This window comes from Somniosus microcephalus, chromosome 4 (assembly GCF_052327205.1).
Source record: "Somniosus microcephalus isolate GS21.2 chromosome 4, FLI_Smic_1.0, whole genome shotgun sequence".
Lineage (NCBI taxonomy): Eukaryota > Metazoa > Chordata > Chondrichthyes > Squaliformes > Somniosidae > Somniosus > Somniosus microcephalus.
The window spans coordinates 185,560,792-185,585,543 of record NC_140990.1 but is presented as its reverse complement, the minus strand read 5'-3'; the positions used below and the strand labels follow the sequence as shown (position 1 = coordinate 185,585,543).

Genomic DNA, 24,752 nt, shown 5'->3' with positions numbered 1-24,752 from the left:
GGGGCCGCCGCCAACGCGGGAGGTCTGCCCCGCCGTGGGGGAAGAGCCGGCCGAAACGGGAAGCTGAGGTCCAGGTGCGCCGGTTTGAGGCGGTCTACTGAAATAAGGTGCGGCTTCCCGCCGGCATCGATAAGAAAATCTTTGTCCCCCGTCTCCAATACTAGGAAGGGGCCGGTGTATGGTGCCTGCAGCGGGCCTCTGTGCGCATCCCGGCGCACGAAGACGAACTCCGCATGTTGTAAGTCTCGAGGCACGTAGGACGGCTGCAGGCCGTGTTGCGAAGTGGGCACTGGACGGAATTGCTGGGCCGCGTCCTGGTGCAGGGAAAGCTGTCTGGCGGCCGACCACGGCTCCGTTGTCAGGGGGAGGAAGTCGCCTGGTACTCTGAGCGGTTGGCCGTAGACCATCTCGGCCGCAGAGGCGCGGAAGTCCTCTTTGGGCGCGGTACGCAATCCCAGGAGAACCCAGGGTAGTTTGTCGATCCAGCTGGTGTCTGCCAGGCTGGCGCGGAGGGAGGCTTTCAAAGAACGATGAAAGCACTCGCAGAGCCCGTTGGCCTGCGGGTGGTAGGCTGTTGTCCTGTGCAACTTGGTGCCGAGGCCGGCGATGATGGCATTCCACAAGTGGGAGGTGAACTGGGGGCCTCTGTCCGAGGATATGTTGGTCGGCACGCCGAACCGGGCCACCCATGTCGAGACGAATGCTCGCGTGACGTCGGTCGTGATGGTGGAGGCGAGGGGAACCACCTCGGGCCATCTGGTGGTGCGGTCGACGATCGTGAGCAGGTGTGTAAAACCGTGCGACGGCGGCAAGGGGCCTACCAGATCGACGTGGACGTGGTCGAAACGCCTCTCGGGCACCGGGAAACATTCCAATGGTGCCTTGGTGTGCTGCTGGACCTTAGCGCGCTGACACGGCACGCATGTGTTGGTCCAGTCTCTCACATCCTTGTGGAGTCCAGGCCAGACGAACTTGGCGGACATAAGTTTCTGAGACGCACGCATCCCTGGATGTGAAAGGCCGTGGATGATGTCGAAAACTCGCTTGCGCCAGGCGGATGGAACGACCGGGCGAGGGGACTGAGACATCGCACAGGAGGGTTGTGCCGGCTGCGTGGAAGTGGACGTCGGCCAGGGTGAGGCTGGTAGTTGACGTCCTGAGGGCCTGGATCTCCGCGTCGGCAGCCTGGTCTCTCGCCATGCTGGCGTAGTCGATGCCCAGGTGCACTGCGTGGAGCGAGGGTCTTGAGAGGCAGTCGGCCACCAAATTGTCCTTGCCGGCGACGTGGCGGATGTCCGTGGTGAACTCCGAGATGAAGTTGAGTTGGCGCTGTTGGCGCGCGGACCAGGGTTCGGTTACTTTGGCCATGGCGAAAGTGAGCGGCTTGTGGTCCACGAATGCGGTGAACGGCCGGCCTTCCAGAAGGAAACGGAAGTGCCGGATTGCCAGGAACAGGGCCAGGAGCTCTCTGTCGAACGTGCTGTAGGCCTGCTCGTTCTTGCGCAGCTGTCGGCTGCAAAATGCCAGTGGCTGCCACGCGCCTTCGACCCACTGTTGCTGGACCGCGCCGACGGCGTAATCCGAGGCGTCCGTGGTGAGGGCGGTCTTGCCGCTCGGGATGGGGTGGGCCAGTAGTGTGACGTTGGCCGAGGCGCTTTTGGTCTGGTGGAAGGCTGTCGCCATCTCGCTGGACCAGGTGAGTTGCTCTTTGCCCGTTTTGCCCCTGGTGGCTTCGTAGAGGGGGCGCATGAGTGCGGCGGCCTTGGGCACGAACCGGTGATAGAAATTGACCATCCCCAAAAATTCCTGCAGCGCCTTAACCGAGGTGGGCTGGGGAAAGTCCGCCACCGCCTGCACCTTGGAAGGTAGGGAATGGCTCCCCTTGGCGAGATTCTGTGGCCGAGAAAGTCAATTTGGGCTGCTCCGAACTGGCATTTGGCCGGGTTGACGATTAGCCCGTGTTGGCTGAGGCGCTGGAACAGGGAGCGCAAATGCGCGATGTGCTCGGCCTTGCTGGTACTGGCCACGAGGATATCGTCCAGATAGACGAACAGGAAGCTCAGGTCCCGTAGGACGGAGTCCATGAGCCGTTGGAAGGCCTGTGCGGTGTTCTTAAGCCCGAAGGGCATGCGCAGGAACTCGAACAGTCCGAAGGGGGTGATGACCGCCGTCTTCTGGACGTCTGCGTGGTGGACGGGGACCTGATGGTAGCCACGAATCAGGTCGACCTTGGAAAAGACGGACTTTCCTGCTAGGTGTGCCGAGAAGTCTTGGATGTGCGGAATGGGGTATCTATCGGGCGTGGTGACGTCGTTGAGCCGTCTGTAGTCGCCGTAGGGGCGCCAGCCACCGCCCGGCTTGGGCACAATGTGGAGGGGGGACGACCAAGGGCTGTTCGAGCGGCGGATGATGCCCAGTTTTTCCATCGTGGCGAATTCTTCCTTGGCCACCGCCATCTTGGCTGGGTCCAGGCGTCTGGCTCGAGCGAACGCTGGTGGACCCGTAGTGGCGATGTGATGCTCGACCCCATGCTTGGCTGCCGCGGCTGAGAAGGTCGGTTGTGTGAGCCTCGGGAAATCTGCGAGTAGGCGGGCGTAGTCGTCATGCGCCGGGGCGGAGCAGGACCCGACGAGGGCCGGGCTGTTGCTCTGCTGGCAGGCCAGTGAAGCGAAAGTTGCTGCGTCGATCAGGCGCCTGTCGCGGACGTCGACCAGGAGTCCGTGGGCGCAAATAAAATCGGCGCCCAGCAAAGGACGTGCCACCGAGGCCGTCACGAAATCCCACGTAAATCGCTGGCCGTTGAAACAAACCTCGGCCCGTCGCTTTCCGAAAGTAGCGATGGCTGCGCCATTTGCCGCCACGAGGGGTGGGCCGCTGCGGCCTGCCTGGATGTCGAGCTGGGAGGCAGGAATTATACTGCATTGGGCTCCGGTGTCGCAAAGGAATCTGCGCCCTGAAAGAGTCGGTTATGTACAGCAGTTTACCTGCGGTGCCGATGGCCATCGTGGCGGCGGGGGTGCGGTCGAGCGGGCCTAGGCGGCGGCACGGGGCTGGTGCGTTGGGCCGGGCGGCCATCTTGGTTTGATCGAAAGAGCAGGGTGCTCTGCAGCGTTGGGCCCTGTGGCCGAAACGCGCGTGGTAGTAGCATAGTTCTGCGGCCTGGCGTGGCGGCGCGCGCTCGGTGGTGTCGGGGAGCCTCACAGCTGCACAGCTGAGTTGGGCGACGGCGAAAACTTTGTCTGCGGCGGCTGCCAGTTGTACGCAGTCCGTGATCGGGGACCCCGTGAGGGCAGTCTGTACCTGCTGAGGAAGCAGGCTGAGGAAAAGGGCCCGAAACAAAAAGCACTGCGGTTCAGAGCCCAGGAGCGCAAGCATCCGGCTCATCAACTGGGTCGGGGTAGAATCGCCGAGGCCTGGTAGTGAGAGAAGCCTGCGGGCCCTCTCCTCCTTGGACAGGCCGTAAGCCTGCAGCAAGCGGCCCTTAATGGTTGAGTACTTGCCGGTCTGTGGTGGGTTCCCCAGCAGGTCGAGAACTTCGGCGGCGGTAGAGCTTGCTAGTGCTGAGACTACGTGGAGGTACCTTTCTTCATCATCTTGAACCCTGCGAAGGGTGAATTGGGCCTCCGAGTGCGCGAACCAAGCTGGTGCTTGGTGTTCCCAGAAGGTGGGGAGCTTCAAGGACGCGGCGCCGGCCGACATCAGGCTGCTGCTGGTTGCCATCGGGTCGTTGCTGGTCTCTGTAGGGCTGCGTGAGTCGGGTGCTTCGGCTGCCGACATTCGGGGTCACCAATGTGGGGGACTACGGTCTCCCGCGTAAAGAAATAGGCAACACAGCGAGCTACAAGAAATAGGTCTTTACTCCAACTCTCACAATACAGTACTGAATTCGTGAAGCCTGCGAACCTGTGATGACTCACGGATTGGTCATCTGCTGGAACATGATTGGTTTTCCTTCTATCAGCAGCAGGCAAGTCTGAACGTGCCTTATTCCTCTCAGCTTGCAACTGTCTTGCGGGGGGGAGGGGAATACAGCAGTTAAAAGGGGATTATACAGGTTTATCTACATACAGTGTTTCCCCAATGTGGCAACGCCACAGTACGATACTGCCACGCTGAAAGCCTTATCTAGCGTCAGCTCTTTCTCTGAGAGTAACCTCTTCTGGGTTCCTTCACTCAGGAGTCCACAGACAAATTTGTCCCGTAGGGTATCTGCCAGTCCTGCTCCGAACTGGCAGTGCTTTGATAGCTTGCGTAGTTCCGTAAGGTAATCAGCATTGCTCTCATCTTTATGCTGATTTCTCTTGTGGAATTTAAATCTTTCTGTTATCAGCAGCGGTGTAGGATTTAGGTGTTCCTGTAGGATATCAACAATTTCGTTAAAACTCTTCTCCATCGGTTTGACTGGAGTGATCAGGTTCCGCAATAGGCCATACGTTCTTGCGCCCATTAAGTTTAGTAGTACCGATGCCTTTTTCTCATCGGCTACTTCATTTGCCTTGCAATATACTCCGACTCTTTCCACATACGTGGTCCAGTCTTCTATTGCATTATCGAAGGCAGTGATATTGCCAGTCTTCGGCATCTTGGAGATCTAAGATGGTGCCTCCCGCGCTTTGCCTTCTTCCCCGATTGAACAAAATGGCGCCTCCCGCTCTTTGCCTTCTTCCCCACTGGATTAAGATGGCGCCTCCCGCGCTTTCTGCCTTTTCCGCTGCTGCCAGCGCTGTTGCTGGCGTTTTTATGCCCTGATGGCGACGCCCTATGGTCTTCGCGCGCTTCCCCCCGCGCTGCTGCCAACGCCGCTCTCCGCGGTCCCCGTGGCAAACTGCAGCTCCTCGCGGCTTTCTGCGCTTCTAATTTCTTTTTCTTTTATTTTAATTACTGTTCCCGTCGTCAGAGCAGACCCTATGGGACACTTTCCTCCCTCTTCTCGGGTCTGTACGCTGCCTGGCTTCGTAGCACCGGCCGCACCCTGTGTGCTCCACCCTCACTCCTCTTCCCGACAACGCTGCTCGGCCCCGTTGAAAAGCCACCCGATCGAGCTCTAGCCCGCCGCAGCCCAGGAAGGATCAGTGTACTACCTGCCACCAGCCCGATTAGCTGGAACACCATAGATTGGATAACCAAGCCCAGCTCTCGACAGCCTCTCCTGCAAATCTTCGAATTCGATGAATCAGAGGGCGGTTGCCCACGGTCGATGCCCGTTTCTTCTGTTTGTTTTTTTAAAAATTTCTTCCTTCTGGCTTCGACCTCTAATAACTTCGCTTCAGGGATGGATCCCCGTGAGGTGGTGCAGAACTGTAGGTAAGTTCGGATCTGTTCGTCGCCAACGTAATGTCCGTGTGTAATTGAGACACAGACTGCAGAAGTTGGTTATAACAGGTGTTTACTGAATGGAGACAAAACTGGAACTACTATACAAAGTTACTACACAGGCTTATATACAGGGGTGGTCACTACTGGTACTGCAGTATACAGGGGCTGCAGAATATAGTTCCTTCTTCAAGGTACATACACTACACTTATAATGTTGCCAAAAAGAGTAGTAAGCCTGAGGATTTTAGAATTCAGCAAAGGAGGACCAAGAAATTGATAAAGAAAGGGAAAATAGAATATGAGAGTAATCTAGCGAGAGACATAAAAACAGACTGTAAAAGCTTCTATAAGTATGTAAAAAGGAAAAGATCAGCTAAGTAAATGTGGGTCCTTACAGGCTGAGACAGGAGAAATTATAATGGGGAAAAAGGAAATGGCAAAGAAATTAAACAAATACTTGTGTCTGTCTTCACGGAAGAAGACGCAAAAAACTTCCTGGAAATAGTGGAGAACCAAGGGTCTAGCGAGAATGAGGAACTGAAAGAAATTAGTATTAGTAAAAACGTAGGACTGAAAGAAATAAAGAAAAACTTGCATTTATGTAGTGCCTTTCACGACCACCGGGCGTCTCAAAGTGCTTTACAGCCAATGAAGTACTTTTGAAGTGGAGTCACTGTTGTAATGTGGGAAATTAATGGGACTGATAGCCGATAAATCCCTTGGACCTGATGGCCTACATCCTAGGGTTTTGAAAAAGGTGGCTATAGAGATAGTGGATGTCATTTTCTAGATTCGAGAACGGTTCCCGCGGATTGGAAGGTAGCAAATGTAACCCCACTATTTAAGAAAGGAGGGAGAGAAAATGGGGAACTACAGACCAGTTAGCCTGACATCAGTAGTAGGGAAAATGCTAGAATCTATTATTAAGGATGTAACAGGGCACTTAGAAAATAATAATTGGATTGGGCAGAGTCAACACGGATTTCTGAAAGGGCAATCGTGTTTGACAAATCTGTTAAGAGTTTTTTGAGGTTGTAACTAACTGAATAGATAAGAGGGAACCAGTAGATGTGGTGTATTTGGATTTTCAGAAGGCATTCGATAAGGTGCCACACAAGAAGTTATTAAACAAAATTAGGGCTCATGGGATTGAGGGTAATATACTAGCATGGATTGAGGATTGGTTAACGGACAGAAAACAGAGTGTTGGAATAAACGGGTCATTTTTGGGTTGGCAGGCTGTAACTAGTGGGGTACCGCAAGGAGCAGTGCTTGGGCCTCAGCTGTTCACATTCAATATCAATGATTTGGATGAGGGGACCAAATGTAATACAGGTTGAGCGTCCTGAATCCAGCAACCTTGAGACGGAGGCCGAGCTGGTTTTTGTGTTTTTCCGGACTTCGGAATGTGTTTCTGATGTCCGAAGTCTGGAAATATCGCAACCTGGGCTGTGGTTTGATGGGGTGTCCGGATTCCGGAACATTTTATGGATTCCGGACGACCCTACCACCAATCATCCTGGAGTCCGGATTCCGGAACTCCGGATTTTGGACGCTCAACCTGTATATCCAAGTTTGCTGATGATCCAAAGCTGGGTGGGAATGTAAGTTGTGAGGAGGATACAAAGAGGCTTCAAGGGGCTATAGACAAGCTAAGTGAGTGGGCAAGAACATGGCAAATGGAATATAATGTGGAGAAATGTGAAGTTATCCACTTTGGTAGGAAAAATAAAAAAGCAGAGTATTTTTTAAACGTGAGAGTTTGGGAAATGTTGGTGTTCAGAGGGACCTGGGTGTCCTTGTACACGAATCACTGAAAATTAACATGCAGGTACATCAAGCAATTAAGAAAGCAAATGGTATGTTGGCCTTTATTACAAGAGGATTTGAGCATAAGAATAAAGATGTCTTACTGCAATTATATAGGGCCCTGGTGAGACCACACCTGGAGTACTGTGTACAGTTTTGGTCTCCTTACCTAAGGAAGGATATACTTGCCATAGAGGGAGTGCAACGAAGGTTCACCAAACTGATTCCTGGGATGGGGGGATTGTCCTATGAGGAGAGATTGAGTAGACAAGGCTTGTATTCTCTAGAATTTAGAATAATGAGAGGTGATCTCATTGAAAAATATAAAATTCTTACGGGGCTTGACAGGGTAGATGCAGGGAGGATGTTTCCCCTGGCTGGGGAGTCTAGAACCAGGGGATGGATACAAAATTGGCTAAGTGACAGGAAACAGAGAGTAGTGGTGAACAGTTGTTTTTCGGACTGGAGGAAGGTATAAAGTGGTGTTCCCTAGGGGTCGGTACTAGGTCCACTGCTTTTCTTGATACAGTATATATTAATGACTTGGACTTGGGTGCACAGGGCACAATTTCAAAATTTGTGTAGTGAACAGTGAGGAGGATAGTGATAGACTTCAAGAGGGCATAGACACGCTGGTAAAATGGGCAGACATGTAGCAGATGAAAGTTAACGCACAAAAGTGTGAAGTGATACATTTTGTTAGGAAGAACGAGGAGAGGCAATATAAACTAAAGGGTACTATCCTAAAGGGGGTGCATGAACAGAGAGACCTGGGGGTATATGTGCACAAGTCATTGAAGGTGGCAGGGCAGGTTGAGAAAGCGGTTAAAAAAACCTATGGGATCCTGAGCTTCATAAATAGAGGCATAGAGTACAAAAGCAAGGAAGTTATGAACCTTTATGAAACACTGGAGTATTGTGTCCAATTCTGGGATGTGAAGGCCTTACAGAGGGTGCAGAAAAGATTTACAATAATGGTTCCAGGGATGAGGGACTTCAGTTACATGGATAGACTGGAGAAGCTGGGGTTGTTCTCCTTAGAGCAGAGAAGGTTGAGAGGAGATTTCAAAAGTTCAAAATCATGAGGGGTCTAGACAGAGTAGCTAGAGAGAAACTGTTCCCATTGGCAGAAGGGCCGAAAACCAGAGAACACAGATTTAAGGTGATTGGCAGACGAACCAAAGGCAACATGAGGAAAAGCTTTTTTACGCAGCGAGTGGTTATGATCTAGAATGCACTGCCTGAAAGGTTGGTGGAGACAGATTCAATCGTGGCTTTCAAAAGGGAATTGGATAAGTACCTGAAGGAAAACAATTTGCAGAGCTACGGGGAAAGTGCGGGCGAGTGGGACTGGTTGAAGTGCTCTTGCGGAGAGCCGGCATGGGCTCAACGGGCCGAATGGCCTCCTGTGCTGTAACCATTCTATGATTCTATTCAAATCAAATCAAATCAACTTTTATTGTCATTGTTAGTGCACAAGTGCAGTACAACGAAATGTAGGCTTGCGGCTCCCGAGAGTGTACATTTAGATTAAGACATTTAAACATTCAACATACATTTGGCTTGTAATACATTAACATAAACATAACCATAATAAAGTGCATTGGCAGATGTGCAGGCTTTAGAGTTTATTTGTGGAGTTCAGTAGGATGACAGCCCTGGGAAAGAAGCTGTTCCTAAATCTGGTCGTACGGGTGCGAATGCATCTGTAGTGTCTCCCAGATGGCAGGAGGGCGAACAGACTGTGGCTGGGGTGGGTAGGGTCTTTGATGATGGTCCGTGACCTCCGTAAACAGCGTTTCTGGTATATGTGCTCTATGGTCGGTAGCCGGGTGCCGGTAATGCGTTGGGCAGTTTTGACTACCCGCTGCAGGGCTTTCCGGTCATAGTAGCTACAGCTGCCATACCATACTGTGATACAGTTCGTCAGGATGCTCTCTATTGTGCAGCGGTAGAAGTTAGAGAGGATCAGGGGTGACAGGTTACATCCCTTCAGCCTCCTTAGGAAATATAGGCGCTGCTGGGCCTTCTTCACCAGAGAGGAGGTATTGAGGGACCAGGAGAGGTCTTCCGTGATGTGGACTCCAAGGAACTTAAAGCTGTCCACCCTTTCCACCACAGCCCCATTGATGTGGATGGGGGTGTGACTTCCGCCTTTAGACTTCCTGAAGTCCACAATGATTTCTTTGGTTTTCTTGATGTTAAGGGCCAGGTTGTTATCGGCGCACCACTTCACGAGATGCTGGACCTCCTCCCTGTAGGCTGACTCATCGTTGTTGGTGATCTGGCCTACTACCGTGGTATCATCCGCAAACTTGATGATGGTGTTGGAACCATGAACAGCCACACAGTTGTGGGTGAAGAGGGAGTAGAGGAGGGGGCTCAGCACACATCCTTGTGGGGCCCCCGTGTTCAGGGTCGGGCGGGGGGGGGGGTTTGGTTACCTAATTTGACAGACTGGGGTCTGTTTGTTAGGAAGTCCAGGGTCCAGTTGCAGAGGGAAGTGTTCAGGCCAAGAGTTTGGAGTTTGGTGGCCAGCTTGTTGGGGACGATAGTGTTGAATGCTGAGCTGTAGTCTATGAACAGCATTCTGATGTAGGTCTCTTTACCATCTAAGTGATTCAGTGCCGAGTGTAGAGCAGTTGTGATTGCATCCTCCGTTGATCTGTTTGCACGATAGGCAAACTGGTGTTGGTCAAGAGAGGCGGGAACACTGGCTTTGATGTGAGCCAGGACCAGTCTCTCTCAACACTTCATTATGATGGGTGTGAGTGCGACAGGTCGATAGTCGTTCAGGCACGTCACCCAACATCCAGCAGGGGCCAGTAGATAACCATCAGGAGTGGGAACCCTGGCTGATTTCCTCCCCTACCCTCCTGATGCCAGGGGGGCTGAGGACAAATGTAGCCAACTGCTGTCCTGACTGAGCTGAGCTAACAGCACCACCTGGGGATCGAGCCTGCAACTTTCTGGCCTGTATTGGTAAGTTACAGCCTGTCATCGCCAGCTGAGCTACCAGGAAGCAGCACATCATTTTAAACATGTCAGGTGATTATGACAGCTCCAGTGTTTAGTGGAAGGTGACCGGATTCAAATAACAGTTGATTTTAGCGACCAACTCGATTTGGTGGCATGATGACATTGGTGCGATTCTGGCCTTCCAGTGGGGAGCTATGGCAGGCGGGGCAATGGTTGTCGTCCTATCTCTGTCCCCTCGCTCTCTTCGAGCGTAGCATTCCACTGGCAGTGAAGGATCACCCCTATAGTGCCAGCCTAAAGAGTGAGAACTCGGCAATGTGCTGTGTTTTATTTTCAGCTACAAGGTTTCCAAATCCCTCTGTCACTGACAGCTGTGACATGCATCAGTCACTTAGCTAATCCCGTGGGTCAGATGCGTTTTGAAGATGGATTTAGTGGTGGATTAGTTCGAGGTAGCATAGCTACTGAGCCTCGGAGATCACCGGCACCATGAAGAAGAAACAAGTGGTGAGGAACTGGCATTTAAATGAGATCTGATAGAAAGAAAAGGTCTGGGTGCTGGTAATACGCAGCAAGTCCGTCTGTATCTGAAAAGAATAAAGCAGGTTAATGTTTAGGGTGCTGTGAATCCCACTGTGCGCCCTGGGAAATACTAGCCTTCCTTCAGGCGCTGACAGAGCCCCTCTAGACTTCCAGCGTTTCCTGTTTCTATTTTGAACACTGTTGATGGTGTGACAGACATTTACAGCAGAACCCAGAGGATTCAGCGTGGACAACATGCTGTAACCCATTCTTTACACACTAGGAGTAACTAGCTGTTTACCAGCACATTGCTGCAATCAAAACTTAGTGTGATTACTGGTTAGTAAGATTAGTCAACTGCTGATTAGAGGAATTGTTTCTTCAGCTAGAGGGATGATTTTGTTTGTGTGATCACTGGTTACGGGATTGTTTGTTCACTGTGATTACTGTTTAGGGGATTGTTTGTTCAGTGTGATCACTGGTTAGAGGGATTGTTTGGTTAGTGGGATCACTGGTTAGAGGGATGGTTCAGTGTGATCACTGGTTAGAGGGATTATTTATTACAGGTCTGTCACTGTATAACACTGGGGTACAGTACTGGTGGGTACAGACTGTCACTGTACAACACTGGGGGACAGTATTGGTGGGTACAGGTCTGTCACTGTATAACACGGGTACAGTATTGGCTGGTACAGGTCTGTCACTGTATAACACTGGGGGACAGTATTGGTGGGTACAGGTCTGTCACTGTATAACACTGGGGGACAGTATTGGTGGGTACAGGTCTGTCACTGTATAACACTAGGGGACAGTATTGGGTACAAGTCTGTCGCTGTATAACACTGGGGTATAGTATTGGTGGGTACAAGTCTGTCGCTGTATAACACTGGGTTATAGTATTGGTGGGTATAAGTCTGTCGCTGTATAACACTGGGGTATAGTATTGGTGGGTACAAGTCTGTCGCTGTATAACACTGGGGTATAGTATTGGTGGGTACAAGTCTGTCGCTGTATAACACTGGGTTATAGTATTGGTGGGTATAAGTCTGTCGCTGTAAAACACTAACTATCCCAGTGTAAATACCTTTTAAATGCATGCAGTGTCTGATTTCCTTGAATTTTTTTGCACTATGGCAGTCTAATTAATCACTTGTTTCTTGAAATGGACCTGATGGCTTACATCCTAGGGTCTTGAGGGAAGTGGCGGTAGGGATTGTGGATGCATTGGTAATAATTTTCCAAAACTCCCTGGACTCGGCAATGGTCCCGGCAGACTGGAAAACTGCTAATGTAACACCCTTATTTAAAAAGGGCAGTAGACAGAAGGCTGGAAACTATAGACCGGTTAGCCTAACATCTGTGGTAGGTAAAATTTTGGAGTCCATTATTAAGGAGACAGTAACAGGACATTTGGATAATCATAATTTAATAGGACAAAGTCAGCATGGTTTTATGAAGGGGAAGTCATGTTTGACAAATTTGCTGGAGTTCTTTGAGGAAGTAACATATAGGGTGGATAAAGGGGAACCAGTGGACGTAGTGTATTTAGACTTCCAAAAGGCATTTGACAAGGTGCCACACAAAAGATTATTGCTTAAGATAAAAAATCACGGGATTGGGGGTAATATTCTGGCATGGATAGAGGATTGGCTATCTAACAGAAGGCAGAGAGTTGGGATAAATGGTTCATTCTCAGACTGGCAATCAGTAACTAGTGGTGTTCCGCAGGGGTCAGTGCTGGGTCCCCAACTCTTTACAATCTATATTAACGATTTGGAGGAGGGGACCGAGTGTAACATATCAAAGTTTGCAGATGATACTAAGATGGGAGGGAAAGTAGTGAGTGAGGAGGACATAAAAAACCTGCAAGGGGACATAGACAGGCTAAGTAAGTGGGCAGAGATTTGGCAGATGGAATACAATACTGGAAAGTGTGAGGTTATGCACTTTGGCAGGAAAAATCGTAGAGCAAGTTATTATCTTAATGGCAAGAAACTGGAAAGTATTGAAGTACAAAGGGATCTGGGCGTCCTGGTGCACGAAACTCAAAAGGTTAGTATGCAGGTGCAGCAAGTGATTAAGAAGGCCAATGGAATGTTGGCTTTCATTGCTAGGGGGATAGAATATAAAAATAGGGAGGTATTGCTTCAGTTGTACAAGGTATTGGTGAGACCGCACCTGGAATACTGCGTACAGTTTTGGTGTCCATACTTAAGAAAGGACATACTTGCTCTCGAGTCAGTACAAAGAAGGTTCACTCGGTTAATCCCGGGGATGAGGGGATGGACATATGAGGAGAGGTTGAGTAGATTGGGACTCGACTCATTGGAGTTCAGAAGAATGAGAGGCGATCTTATTGAAACATATAAGATTGTGAAGTGGTTGGATCGGGTGGATGTGGGGAGGATGTTCCCGATGATGGGTGAAACTAGAACTAGGGGGCATAGTCTTAGAATAAGGGGCTGCTCTTTCAAAACTGAGATGAGGAGGAACTACTTCACTCAGAGGGTGGTAGGTCCATGGAATATGCTGTCCCAAAAAGCTGTAGAAGCTACATCATTACATAAATTTAAAACAGAAATAGACAGTTTCCTAGAAGTAAAGGGAATTAAGGGTTACGGGGAGCGGGCAGGAATTTGGACATGAGTCTAGGTTCGGATCGGTCATGGCCCTGTGGGTAGCGGAGCGGGCCCAGGGGCCGTGTAGCCTCATCCTGCTCCTATTTCGTGTGTCTAATTCTGTTAGATGCAGGGGATGGTTCTGTGATAGTGGATTGGCAGTTAGGATCAGATCAGCCATGATCTTATTGAATGGCGGAGCAGGCTCGAGGGGCCGATTGGCCTACTCCTGCTCCTATTTCTTATGTTCTTATAAAATGAAAGAACTTGCATTTATATACAAAACAAGATACTATGGATGCTGGAAATCTGAAATAAAAAAAAAGAAAACGCTTAAAGTACTCGGCAGGTCAAACGGTCTCTGTGGAGAGAGAAACAGTTAACGTTTCAGGTTAATGACCTTTCGTCAGAGTTTTGATGAAAGGTCATCGACCTAAAACATTAACTCTGTCTCTCCACAGATGCTGCCTGACCTGCAAAGTATTTCCAGCATTTTCTGTTTTTATTTGCATTTATATAGTTCCTTTCACAACCTCCGAATGTCCTGAAGAGTTTCACAGCCAACAGCTCCCATGTTGTTCTTGAAATGGTTCCATGGAATTATTCAGGTTCACCTGAGCGGGTAGACAGTGCCTCGGTTTAACGTCTCATCTCAAAAACAGCACCTCTGACAATGTCAGTCTGGATTGTGGCCGTGGGATGCTGTAATGATTGTATCAGGAGCTGTGACTGTGTGTCCCTGACAGCCTCCGGATGCCATAGGAGCGGAGTACATATAGTGAACTGTGCAGTCCTTGTGCCAATGATTCTCTGTGATTTTCTTTCAGCGCCCACCACGAGCCCTTCCACCAGTGCCAAGGTAAGACTGCTGAATATGAAGCTGTAAATGGGTCAGATGGCATAGTAGTGTATCACTGCACTGTATCACTGGAGAGTAACAAATAATCACAGGGGCCGTCATGATAAATATTTGGAAAATCATGGATTAATCACTGGTAGGTAATGTAACTGGGTGTGGGGTTGGGGGTTGGGTCAGTGGGTAGTGGGGCTGGGGGTTGGGTCAGTGGGTAGTGGGGCTGGGGTTGGGTCGGTGGGTAGTGGGGCTGGGGATTGGGTCGGTGGGTAGTGGGCTGGGGGTTGGGTTGGTGGGTAGTGGGGCTGGGGTTTGGGTTAGTGGGGCTGGGGTTTGGGTAGTGGGGGTGGGTAGTGGGGCTGGGGGTTGGGTCAGTGGGTAGTGGAGCTGGGGTTTGGGTCAGTGGGTAGTGGGGCTGGGGGTTGGGTCGGTGGGTAGTGGGGCTGGGGTTGGGTCGGTGGGTAGTGGGGCTGGGGTTTGGGTCGGTGGGTAATGGGGGTGGGTTGGTGTGTAGTGGGGCTGGGAGTTGGGTCAGTGGGTAGTGTGGCTGGGGTTTGGGTAGTGGGGCTGGGGTTTGGGTCGGTGGGTAGTGGGGCTGGGGTTTGGGTCGGTGGGTAGTGGGGCTGGGGTTTGGGGTAGTGGGCCTGGGGTTTGGGTCGGTGGGTAGTGGGGCTGGGATTTGGGTCGGTGGGTAGTGGGGCTTGTGTCGGTGGGGCTGGGGTTTGGGTCGGTGGGTAGTGGGGCTGGGGTTTGGGTCGGTGGGTAGTGGAGCTGGGGTTTGGGTCGGTGGGTAGTGGGGCTGGGGTTTGTGTCGGTGGGGCTGGGGTTTGGGTTGGTGGGTAGTGGGGCTGGGGTTTGGGTTGGTGGGTAGTGGGGCTGGGGGTTGGGTCGGTGGGTAGTGGGGCTGTGGGTTGGGTCGGTGGGTAGTGGGGCTTTGGGTTGGGTCGGTCGGTAGTGGGGCTGAGGTTTGGGTCGGTGGGTAATAGGGCCGGGGTTTGAGGCTGTGAGGTGGGTAGTGGGGCTTTGGGTTGGGTCGGTGGGTAGTGGGGCTGGGGGGTTGGGTCGGTGGGTAGTGGGGCTGGAGTTTGGGTCGGTGGGTAGTGGGGCTGGGGGTTGGGTCGGTGGGTAGTGGGGCTGTGGGTTGGGTCGGTGGGTAGTGGGGCTGGGGGTTGGGTCAGTGGGTAGTGGGGTTGGGGTTTGGGTCGGTGGGTAGTAGGGCTGGGGTTTGGGTCGGTGGCTTGTGGGGCTGGTGGTTTGGCCAGTGGGTAGTGGGCTGGGGTTTGGGTCGGTGGGAAGTGGGGCTGGGGGTTGGGTCGGTGGGGCTGGGGGTTGGGCCGGTGGGTAGTGGGGCTGGGGTTTGGGTCGGTGGGAAGTGGCGCTGGGGTTTGGGTCGGTGGGTAGTGGGGCAGGGGTTTGGGTCGGTGGGTAGTGGGGCTGGGGTTTGGGTCGGTGGGTAGTGGGGCAGGGGTTTGGGTCGGTGGCTTGTGGGGCTGGGGGTTGCGTCGGTGGCTTGTGGGGTTGGGTCGGTGGGTAGTGGGCTGGGGGTTGGGTCGGTGGCTTGTGGGGCTGGGGGTTGGGTCGGTGTGTAGTGGGGCTGGGGTTTGGGTCAGTGGGTAGTGGGGCTGGGGTTTGGGGTAGTGGGGCTGGGGTTTGGGTCGGTGGGTAGTGGGGCTGGGGTTTGGGTCGGTGGGTAGTGGGGCTGGGGTTTGGGTCGGTGGGTAGTGGGTTTGGGTCGGTGGGTTGTGGGCTGGAGGTTGGGTCAGTGGGTAGTGGGGCTGGGGGTTGGGTCGGTGGGTATTGGGGCTGGGGGCTGTGTCGGTGGGTAGTGGGCTGGGGTTTGGGTCAGTGGGTAGTGGGGCTGGGGTTTGGGTCGGTGGGTAGTGGGGCTGGGGTTTGGGTCGGTGGGGCTGGCGGTTGCGTCGGTGGCTTGTGGGGCTGGGGGTTGCGTCGGTGGCTTGTGGGGTTGGGGTTTGGGTCGGTGGGTAGTGGGGCTGGGGGTTTGGGTCGGTGGGTAGTGGGGCTGGGGGTTGTGTTGGTGGGTACTGGGGCTGGGGTTTGGGTCGGTGGGGCTGGGGGTTGGGTCGCTGGGTAGTGGGGCTGGGGGTTGAGTCGGTGGGTAGTGGGGCTGGGGTTTGGGTCAGTGGGTAGTGGGGCTGGGGTTTGGGTCGGCGGGTCATGGGGCTGGGGGTTGAGTCGGTGGGTAGTGGGGCTGGGGGTTGGGTCAGTGGGTAGTGGCGCTGGGGGTTGGGTTGGTGGGGTTGGGTCGGTGGGTAGTGGGGCTGGGGTTTGGGTCAGTGGGTAGTGGGGCTGGTGTTTAGGTCAGTGGGTAGTGGGGCTGGGGTTTGGGTCGGTGTGTAGTGGGGCTGGGGTTTGGGTCGGTTGGTAGTGGGGCTGGGGTTTGGGTCGGTGGGTAGTGGGGCTGGGGTTTGGGTCGGTGGGTAGTGGGGCTGGGGTTTGGGTCGGTGGGTAGTGGGGCTGGGGGTTGGGTCGGTGGGTAGTGGGGCTGGGGTTTGGGTCGGTGGGTAGTGGGGCTGGGGTTTGGGTCGGTGGGTAGTGGGGCTGGGGTTTGGGTCGGTGGGGTTTGGGGTAGTGGGGCTGGGGTTTGGGTCGGTGGGTAGTGGGGCTGGGATTTGGGTCGATGGGTAGTGGGGCTGGAGTTTGGGTCGGTGGGTAGTGGGGCTGGGGGTTGGGTCGGTGGGTAGTGGGGCTGTGGGTTGGGTCGGTGGGTAGTGGGGCTTTGGGTTGGGTCGATGGGTAGTGGGGCTTTGGGTTGGGTCGGTGGGTAGTGGGGCTGGGAGGTTGGGTCGGTCGGTAGTGGGGCTGAGGTTTGGGTTGGTGGGTAATTGGGCTGTGGTTTGAGGCTGTGGGGTGGGTAGTGGGGCTTTGGGGTGGGGCTGGGGGGTTGGGTCGGTGGGTAGTGGGGCTGGGGGTTGGGTCGGTGGGTAGTGGGGCTGGGGGTTGGGTCGGTGGGTAGTGGGGCTGGGGGTTGGGTCGGTGGGTAGTGGGGTTGGGGTTTGGGTCGGTGGGTAGTAGGGCTGGGGTTTGGGTCGGTGGCTTGTGGGGCTGGTGGTTTGGCCAGTGGGTAGTGGGCTGGGGTTTGGGTCGGTGGGAAGTGGGGCTGGGGGTTGGGTCGGTGGGGCTGGGGGTTGGGCCGGTGGGTAGTGGGGCTGGGGTTTGGGTCGGTGGGAAGTGGCGCTGGGGTTTGGGTCGGTGGGTAGTGGGGCAGGGGTTTGGGTCGGTGGGTAGTGGGGCTGGGGTTTGGGTCGGTGGGTAGTGGGGCAGGGGTTTGGGTCGGTGGCTTGTGGGGCTGGGGGTTGCGTCGGTGGCTTGTGGGGTTGGGTCGGTGGGTAGTGGGCTGGGGGTTGGGTCGGTGGCTTGTGGGGCTGGGGGTTGGGTCGGTGGGTAGTGGGGCTGGGGTTTGGGTCAGTGGGTAGTGGGGCTGGGGTTTGGGGTAGTGGGGCTGGGGTTTGGGTCGGTGGGTAGTGGGGCTGGGGTTTGGGTCGGTGGGTAGTGGGGCTGGGGTTTGGGTCGGTGGGTAGTGGGTTTGGGTCGGTGGGTTGTGGGCTGGAGGTTGGGTCAGTGGGTAGTGGGGCTGGGGGTTGGGTCGGTGGGTATTGGGGCTGGGGGCTGTGTCGGTGGGTAGTGGGCTGGGGTTTGGGTCAGTGGGTAGTGGGGCTGGGGTTTGGGTCGGTGGGTAGTGGGGCTGGGGTTTGGGTCGGTGGGGCTGGGGGTTGCGTCGGTGGCTTGTGGGGCTGAGGGTTGCGTCGGTGGCTTGTGGGGTTGGGGGTTGGGTCGGTGGGTAGTGGGCTGGGGGTTGGGTCGGTGGCTTGTGGGGCTGGGGTTTGGGTCGGTGGGTAGTGGGGCTGGGGGTTGGGTCGGTGGGTAGTGGGGCTGGGGTTTGGGTCGGTGGGTAGTGGGGCTGGGGTTTGGGGTAGTGGGGCTGGGGTTTGGGTCGGTGGGTAGTGGGGCTGGGTTTTGGGTCGGTGGGGCTGGGGTTTGGGTCGGTGGGTAGTGGGGCTGGGGTTTGGGTCGGTGGGTTGTGGGCTGGAGGTTGGGTCAGTGGGTATTGGGGCTGGGGCTTGGGTCGGTGGCTTGTGGGGCTGGGGGTTGGGTCGGTGGCTTGTGGGGCTGGGGGTTGGGTCGGTGGGTATTGGGGCTTGGGGTTGTGTCGGTGCGTAGTGGGGCTGGGGTTTGGGTTGGTGGGTAGTGGGGCTGGGGGTTGGGTCGGTGGGTAGTGGGGCTGGGGGTTGGGTCGGTGGGTAGTGGGGCTGTGGGTAGCGGGGCTGGGGGTTGTGTCGGTGGGTAGTGGGCTGGGGGTTGTGTCTGTGGGTAGTGGGGCTGGGGGTTGGGTCGGTGGGTAGTGGGGCTGGGGGTTTGGGTCGGTGGGTAGTGGGGCTGGGGGTTGTGTTGGTGGGTAGTGGGGCTGGGGTTTGGGTCGGTGGGGCTGGGGGTTGGGTCGCTGGGTAGTGGGGCTGGGGGTTGGATCGCTAGGCAGTGGGGCTGGGGGTTGTGTTGGTGGGTAGTGGGGCTGGGGTTTGGGTTGGTGGGTAGTGGGGCTGGGGTTTGGGTCGGTGGGTAGTGGGGCTGGGGGTTGGGTCGGTGGGTAGTGGGGCTGGGGGTTGGGTCGGTGGGTAGTGGAGCTGGGGGTTGGGTCGCTGGGTAGTGGAGCTGGGGTTTGGGTCGGTGGGTAGTTGGGCTGGGGTTTGGGTCGGTGGGGCTGGGGGTTGGGTTGCTGGGTAGTGGGGCTCGGGGGTGGGTAATGGGGCTGGGGGTTGGGTAGGTGGGTAGTGGGGCTGGGGGTTGGGTCGGTGGGTAGTGGGGCTGGGGGTTTGGGTCGGTGGGTAGTGGGGCTGGGGGTTGGGTAGTGGGGCTGGGGGTTGGGTCGGTGGGTAGTGGGGCTGGGGGTTTGGGTCGGTGGGTAGTGGGGCTGGGGGTTGGGTAGGTGGGTAGTGGGGCTGGGGGTTGGGTCGGTGGGTAGTGGGGCTGGGGGTTTGGGTCGGTGGGTAGTGGGGTTGGGGGTTGGGTAGGTGGGTAGTGGAGCTGGGGGTTGGGTCGCTGGGTAGTGGAGCTGGGGTTTGGGTCGGTGGGTAGTTGGGCTGGGGTTTGGGTCGGTGGGGCTGGGGGTTGGGTTGCTGGGTAGTGGGGCTCGGGGTTGGGTCGGTGGGTAATGGGGCTGGGGGTTGGGTCGGTGGGTAGTGGGGCTGGGGGTTTGGGTCGGTGGGTAGTGGGGCTGGGGGTTGGGTAGGTGGTAGTGGGGCTGGGGGTTGGGTCGCTGGGTAGTGGGGCTGTGGGTTGGGTCGGTGGGTAGTGGGGCTGGGGGTTGGGTTGCCGGGTAGTGGGGCTGGGGGTTGTGTCGGTGGGTACTGGGCTGGGGTTTGTGTCAGTGGGTAGTGGGGCTGGGGTTGGTTCAGTGGGTAGTGGGGCTGGGGGTTGTGTCGGTGGGTAGTGGGCTGGGGTTTGGGTTGGTGGGTAGTGGGGCTGGGGTTTGGGTCGGTGGGTAGTGGGGCTGGGGGTTGTGTCGGTGGGTAGTGGGGCTGGGGTTTGGGGTAGTGGGGCTGGGGTTTGGGTCGGTGGGTAGTGGGGCTGGGTGTTGTGTCGGTGGGTAGTGGGGCTGGGGTTTGGGTTGGTGGGTAGTGGGGCTGGGGTTTGGGTTGGTGGGTAGTGGGGCTGGGGTTTGGGTCGGTGGGTAGTGGGGCTGGGGTTTGGGTCGGTGGGTAGTGGGGCTGGGGGTTGTGTCGGTGGGTAGTGGGGCTGGGGTTTGGGTCGGTGGGTAGTGGGGCTGGGGTTTGGGTCGGTGGGTAGTGGGGCTGGGGGTTGTGTCGGTGGGTAGTGGGGCTGGGGGTTGGGTGCTGGCTGCTGGAATTCTGGCCGAATGCATTTCTGCTGCAATATAATTGGGTAGATTTTTCCTTTCCTGCAATTTGATTGGTTTTTTTTGTCAGGGCGGTGAAATTTGATAGGGGAGGGAAACCTTTGTACAATGTGATCCACAGGAATAATCAATTAGAGAAGTAAAGCACTAGGATGTAACCAATAAAGATAAAAAAAAACCTCACACAGTTGCTTGTGGTAACGGATCTCAGACATTATGGGAATTGGCTTCATGTCTCCAAGCTATTTTGACCAGCAAGGTCGCAGCTTCGATCCCCAGTGGGTGCTGGGTCATCCAGCCTAGTCCCATCGTGCACAACAGTGGGTATGCTGCAATAAGTCTCATTGCGTTTGAGTTAATGGGGGGGGGGGGTGGAAATCAGGCAGGGTTCCTGTTCCTGATGCCATCCGTGATCCCAGCTGGTGAATGGATGTCAGGTAAGGACGGGATTGGACTTGGCAGTTGAATAGCCCCACAACACTTACTATCTGGGCTGAAACATCAGGAATGGGCACTTGGGCGCGGTACCAAGGACCGGTCAGTGCCCATGGATCTGTACCCCAGCATGAGTCAGCATCTTCAGGACTGGAGGAGAGAAAATTGGAGGGAATAAAAAGTTCCATATTAAATGTGAGGTTGGTAAAGTAGCCCATGCCCGAACCAACAATGAGAGATGCCATGCCTTTGTTGATGAATGATTACAGCTCCTGAGTGATAACTCAGCCTCTTTTTGTAGATGTATGCATGGCATGTCTTGCTGTTTTATCATCATATCCTGTTAGTGACAGTAAAAAGGTAAGTAAGGTTATAGGTTCCATTAGTTCTGCTGAAAGGCCATCGACCTGAAATGTTAGCTCTGTTTCTCTCTCTACAGATGCTGCCTGACCTGCTGAATATTTCCAGCATTTTTTGGTTTTTTACAAATATAAAGCGGTTGTTGCTGTATGAGGTGCTGATTAGACTCCATTTGGAGCACTGTGTGTAGTTCTGGTACCCAGTCACCGGAAGAGGATTTTGCCCTTCAAAGGGGGCAAACAAAAAGGATTTCAGATACCAGGAATTTTCATTATGAAGAATGGTTAAGGAAGTTGAGTTTGTTATCTTTTCAAAAGAGAAAATTTTGAGATGATCTGGTTGAAATGTTCAAGATCTTGAAGGAAATTGAGAAAGTTAATGGAGGGGAATTGTTCCCTGTGGTGAACGATTCAAATCCCAGAGGACGGATTAATAAATGAAGAAGTTAGTAAGAAGGGAAGTGAGTGATCCAGTAGTGGAATATGTTACTAGGGTAGGACATGGAACCGAACAGTATGAAAGGGGTCAAGGGCAATGTTCCCCCTAATTTTTTTATTGGGTGTGCGGCCCCTTTAACGGGCTGCGCGGGATCAGCAGACATCAGTGCGACTGCGCAGCTTAGCGGGAAAATTGGTCAAGGGGCAATTAGATGAGTGCCTGGAGGGAGAAGGGATTGTGGGATATGGAGACTAGGTGGGGTTGAGGGATATTGTGGCAAAGTGGCTAGATGGGGTTGGGGATATGACGAGAAAGTGGGTAGATGGGGTTGAGGGATATTGTGACAAAGTGGCTAGATGGGGTTGGGGATATGACGAGAAGGTGGGTAGATGGGGTTGAGGTATATGCTGAGTAGGTGAGCGGGGAGATATAGTGAAGGGCTGGGTAGGTGGGGCTGAGGGATATGGTGAGAAAGCGGGTTGGCAGGGTTGACCTGTGATAAAGCAGTGGGCTTGTTGGTTCTTTGTTCGGCAATGTTTTACAGTGTGTGTGTATATATCTATATATGTTTACCTTGTTTGTTTTCCTTTTATGGGCTGATTGGAATGAAGCACCAAAACTAAAGGTAGGCCTTTGTTTCAACGAATCCATCCCAGTGATATCTGTAACTACTGATGTTATTTCAGTCAGTTCTTGTTGAGTGAATTAGTTATTTACTTACTGGTGAACAAATTACCTCAGTTAGCGTCAGGACCCCTAACAGAGGGAGGGAATTCATTGTCTGGAGCGACTGCAGAAGGTTGCACATGTGTGCACACCATCTATGAATAGAATTGGTTTGAATATCACGGTTGTGTTGAGATACCGCGGCAAACGTGGGAGTCGAGACCAGAGTTAGTTAAACACAACTGCTTTAATCAACCTCATGGCAAAGAGGAACTGGAAAAGACCGCGCAACCACTTAAATACTCCCCAGACAGGAAGTGCTCCCGGCAGCCTGTCCCTGCGGGAAACAAGTTGCTGGAGTAGAGGGCCCCCGGCTGGGGGCGTCTGCTTAAACTGTCCGTGCCGCCGTGAGCGGATTATGTCCAGTGGTGGCGTGTCGCCACAGAGCTCCCCCCAGAACCCGCTTAGGAGGAGTGGACGAGTCGTGACGGTGGTCTAATGGTTCTGCCGGAGCGGCTCTGAGTGGTCGCCGGTCTAGTTGGTGGGGCCGGGCGGTTCGCCGCCGGCTGTGCTGGCTTGCTGGCGGGACGGCCTCTAGTTGGAGGTTGGGCCACGGGGACCTGTTCCCCTGGTTCTGTGTGTGCTGGTTTGAGCCGGTCGATGGAGACTGTGTCGACCCTGTCGCCGAGTCGCAGCTTGAAGACCTTGTCCCCGGTTTGTAGTACCTCGTACGGTCCGTCGTACGGGGGTCGCAGGGGTCCGCGGTGCGCGCCGTGTCGCACGAAGACGAAGCGTGCCTGCTGTAAGTTTGGCGGGACGTGAGGTGCGAGTTCGCCGTGTCGGTTGACCGGAAGTGGGGCGAACTGTTGAGCGGAAGAGAGAGAGTTGAGCCGCTGCTGTTCGGCCGACCAAGGCGTGGTAGCCTCCGGAAGGAATTCGCCTGGGACGCGCAGCGGTTGTCCGTAGACTAACTCCGCTGCCGAGGACTGGAGGTCTTCCTTGACCGCGGTGCGTAGGCCTAGTAGCACCCACGGTAGGCGGTCAGTCCAGGTACTGTCCTGCAGGCCGGCGCGGAGTGAGGCCTTGAGTGACCTGTGGAAGCGTTCACACAGCCCATTGGCCTGCGGGTGGTACGTCGTGGTTCGGTGGAGCGTCACCCCGAGGTTGCGTGCTGTGGCCGTCCAGAGTTCGGAGGTGAACTGGGCGCCTCTGTCGGAGGTTATGTTGGCTGGTACGCCGAACCTTGCGACCCAGGTGTTAACGAACGTCCTGGCGATGTCGGCTGTGGTACTGCCTCAGGCTAGCGTGTGTAGCGGTCGACCATCGTGAGGAGATAAGTTTGGCCTTGCGATGGTGGCAGAGGACCGACGTTGTCAACGTGTACGTGGTCGAAGCGGCGGCTGGGTACCTCGAAGTCTCCCAGGGGTGCTTTTGTGTGTAGCTGTACCTTAGCCCATTGGCAGGCGAGGCAGGAGGTGGCCCAAGTCCGAACATCTTTGCTGAGGCCGCGCCAGACGAAACGCTGGGAGAGGAGTTTGACGGATGCGCGGGCACCCGGATGGGAGAGCGCGTGCAGCGCGTCGAAGATGCGGCGGCGCCAGGTTGCAGGGACGACCGGCCTGGGTTGGCCGAGTGAGACGTCGCAAGTGACTGCCGTGGCTTCGGGCCCGTGCGCGACCTTGGCTAGGCGTAGCCCTGGCAGGCTGGTAGCCGCCGAGAGGAGGTCTGGGTCCGTGAGCTGGGCCGCTGCTAGTTGCGCGTAGTCGACCGCGAGGTGATTCGCGCAGATGGCGGGACGGGAAAGGCAGTCGGCGACAACGTTGTCTCTACCGGAGACGTGCTGGATGTCCGTAGTAAACTCGGACACGGCCGCGAGCTGGCGTTGCTGCCTAGCGGACCAGGGTTCGGTGTGCTTGGCCATCGCGTATGTGAGCGGCTTGTGGTCCACGTACGCGGTGAAGGGGTGGCCCTCCAGGAGGAACCTGAAATGGCGGACCGACAGGTGGAGCGCGAGAAGCTCGCGGTCGAAAGTAGAGTATTTGACCTCCGGGGGGCGCAGTTGGCGGCTGGAGAAGGCAAGTGGCTGCCACGCGCCATTGACCCACTGCTCGAACACGGCTCCGACCGCGTGGTCGGAGGCGTCGGTGGTGAGCGCGACCCGGGCATCGGCCCTCGGGTGCGCGAGCAGGGTGGCGTCGGCGAGCGCGTTTTTGGTGGCGTCGAAGGCGGCTGACGTGTCAGTGGTGCAGGCTACAGCCATCTTGCCGGATTTACCTCGGAGGGAGTCGTATAGGGGCTTCATGAGGGCTGCCGCGCTGGGGATGAACCTGTTGTAGAAGTTCACCATCCCGAGGAACTCCTGGAGGCCCTTAATGGTGTTGGGGCGGGGAATTGCTGGACGGCCTGCACCTTGTTGGGCAGGGGGACGGCCCCAGCAGAGGTGATGTGGTGACCGAGAAAATCGATCTCGGTTAGGCCGAATTGGCACTTCGCCGGGCTGAGGATGAGCCCGTGTTGGGCTAGGCGCCCGAACAGGATGCGAATGTGTTCGAGGTGTTCCTGTTGGGAGGAGCTGGCAACGAGAATGTCGTCTAGATAGACGAATAGGAAGTTCAGGTCCCGGAGGACTGAGTCCATAAGGCGCTGGAAAGCTTGGGCTGCATTCTTGAGGCCGAAGGGCATCCTCAGGAACTCGAACAGGCCGAATGGGGTGATGACGGCCGTTTTGGGAATGTCCGCGGGGTGTACGGGGACTTGGTGGTAACCGTGCACCAGGTCGACCTTGGAAAAGACGGTTCGTCCGGCCAGTCGGGCTGAGAAGTCCTGGATGTGCGGCACCGGGTATCGGTCGGGGGTGGTGGCGTCGTTGAGGCGGCGGTAGTCC

The 24,752-nt window shown here is 55.1% G+C and overlaps 1 protein-coding gene across 2 annotated transcripts in view; it reads left to right on the top strand.

Annotated features, from left to right (window-relative positions):
- The window catches only part of LOC147120071 (transmembrane protein 237-like), a 91,988-nt gene that overhangs the window by 19,184 nt on the left and 48,052 nt on the right, over positions 1-24,752 (top strand). The window contains exons 1-3 of one of the 2 annotated variants that reach the window (XM_085985608.1): positions 10,332-10,611; positions 14,072-14,103; positions 21,814-21,827. In XM_085985608.1, coding sequence (XP_085841734.1) covers positions 10,594-10,611; positions 14,072-14,103; positions 21,814-21,827 — 64 coding nt within the window. In that variant the 5' untranslated portion in view covers positions 10,332-10,593. Of the gene's footprint in view, positions 1-10,331; positions 10,612-14,071; positions 14,104-21,813; positions 21,828-24,752 lie in introns of those variants that run through there. The other variant, XM_085985607.1, reaches the window with a different exon arrangement.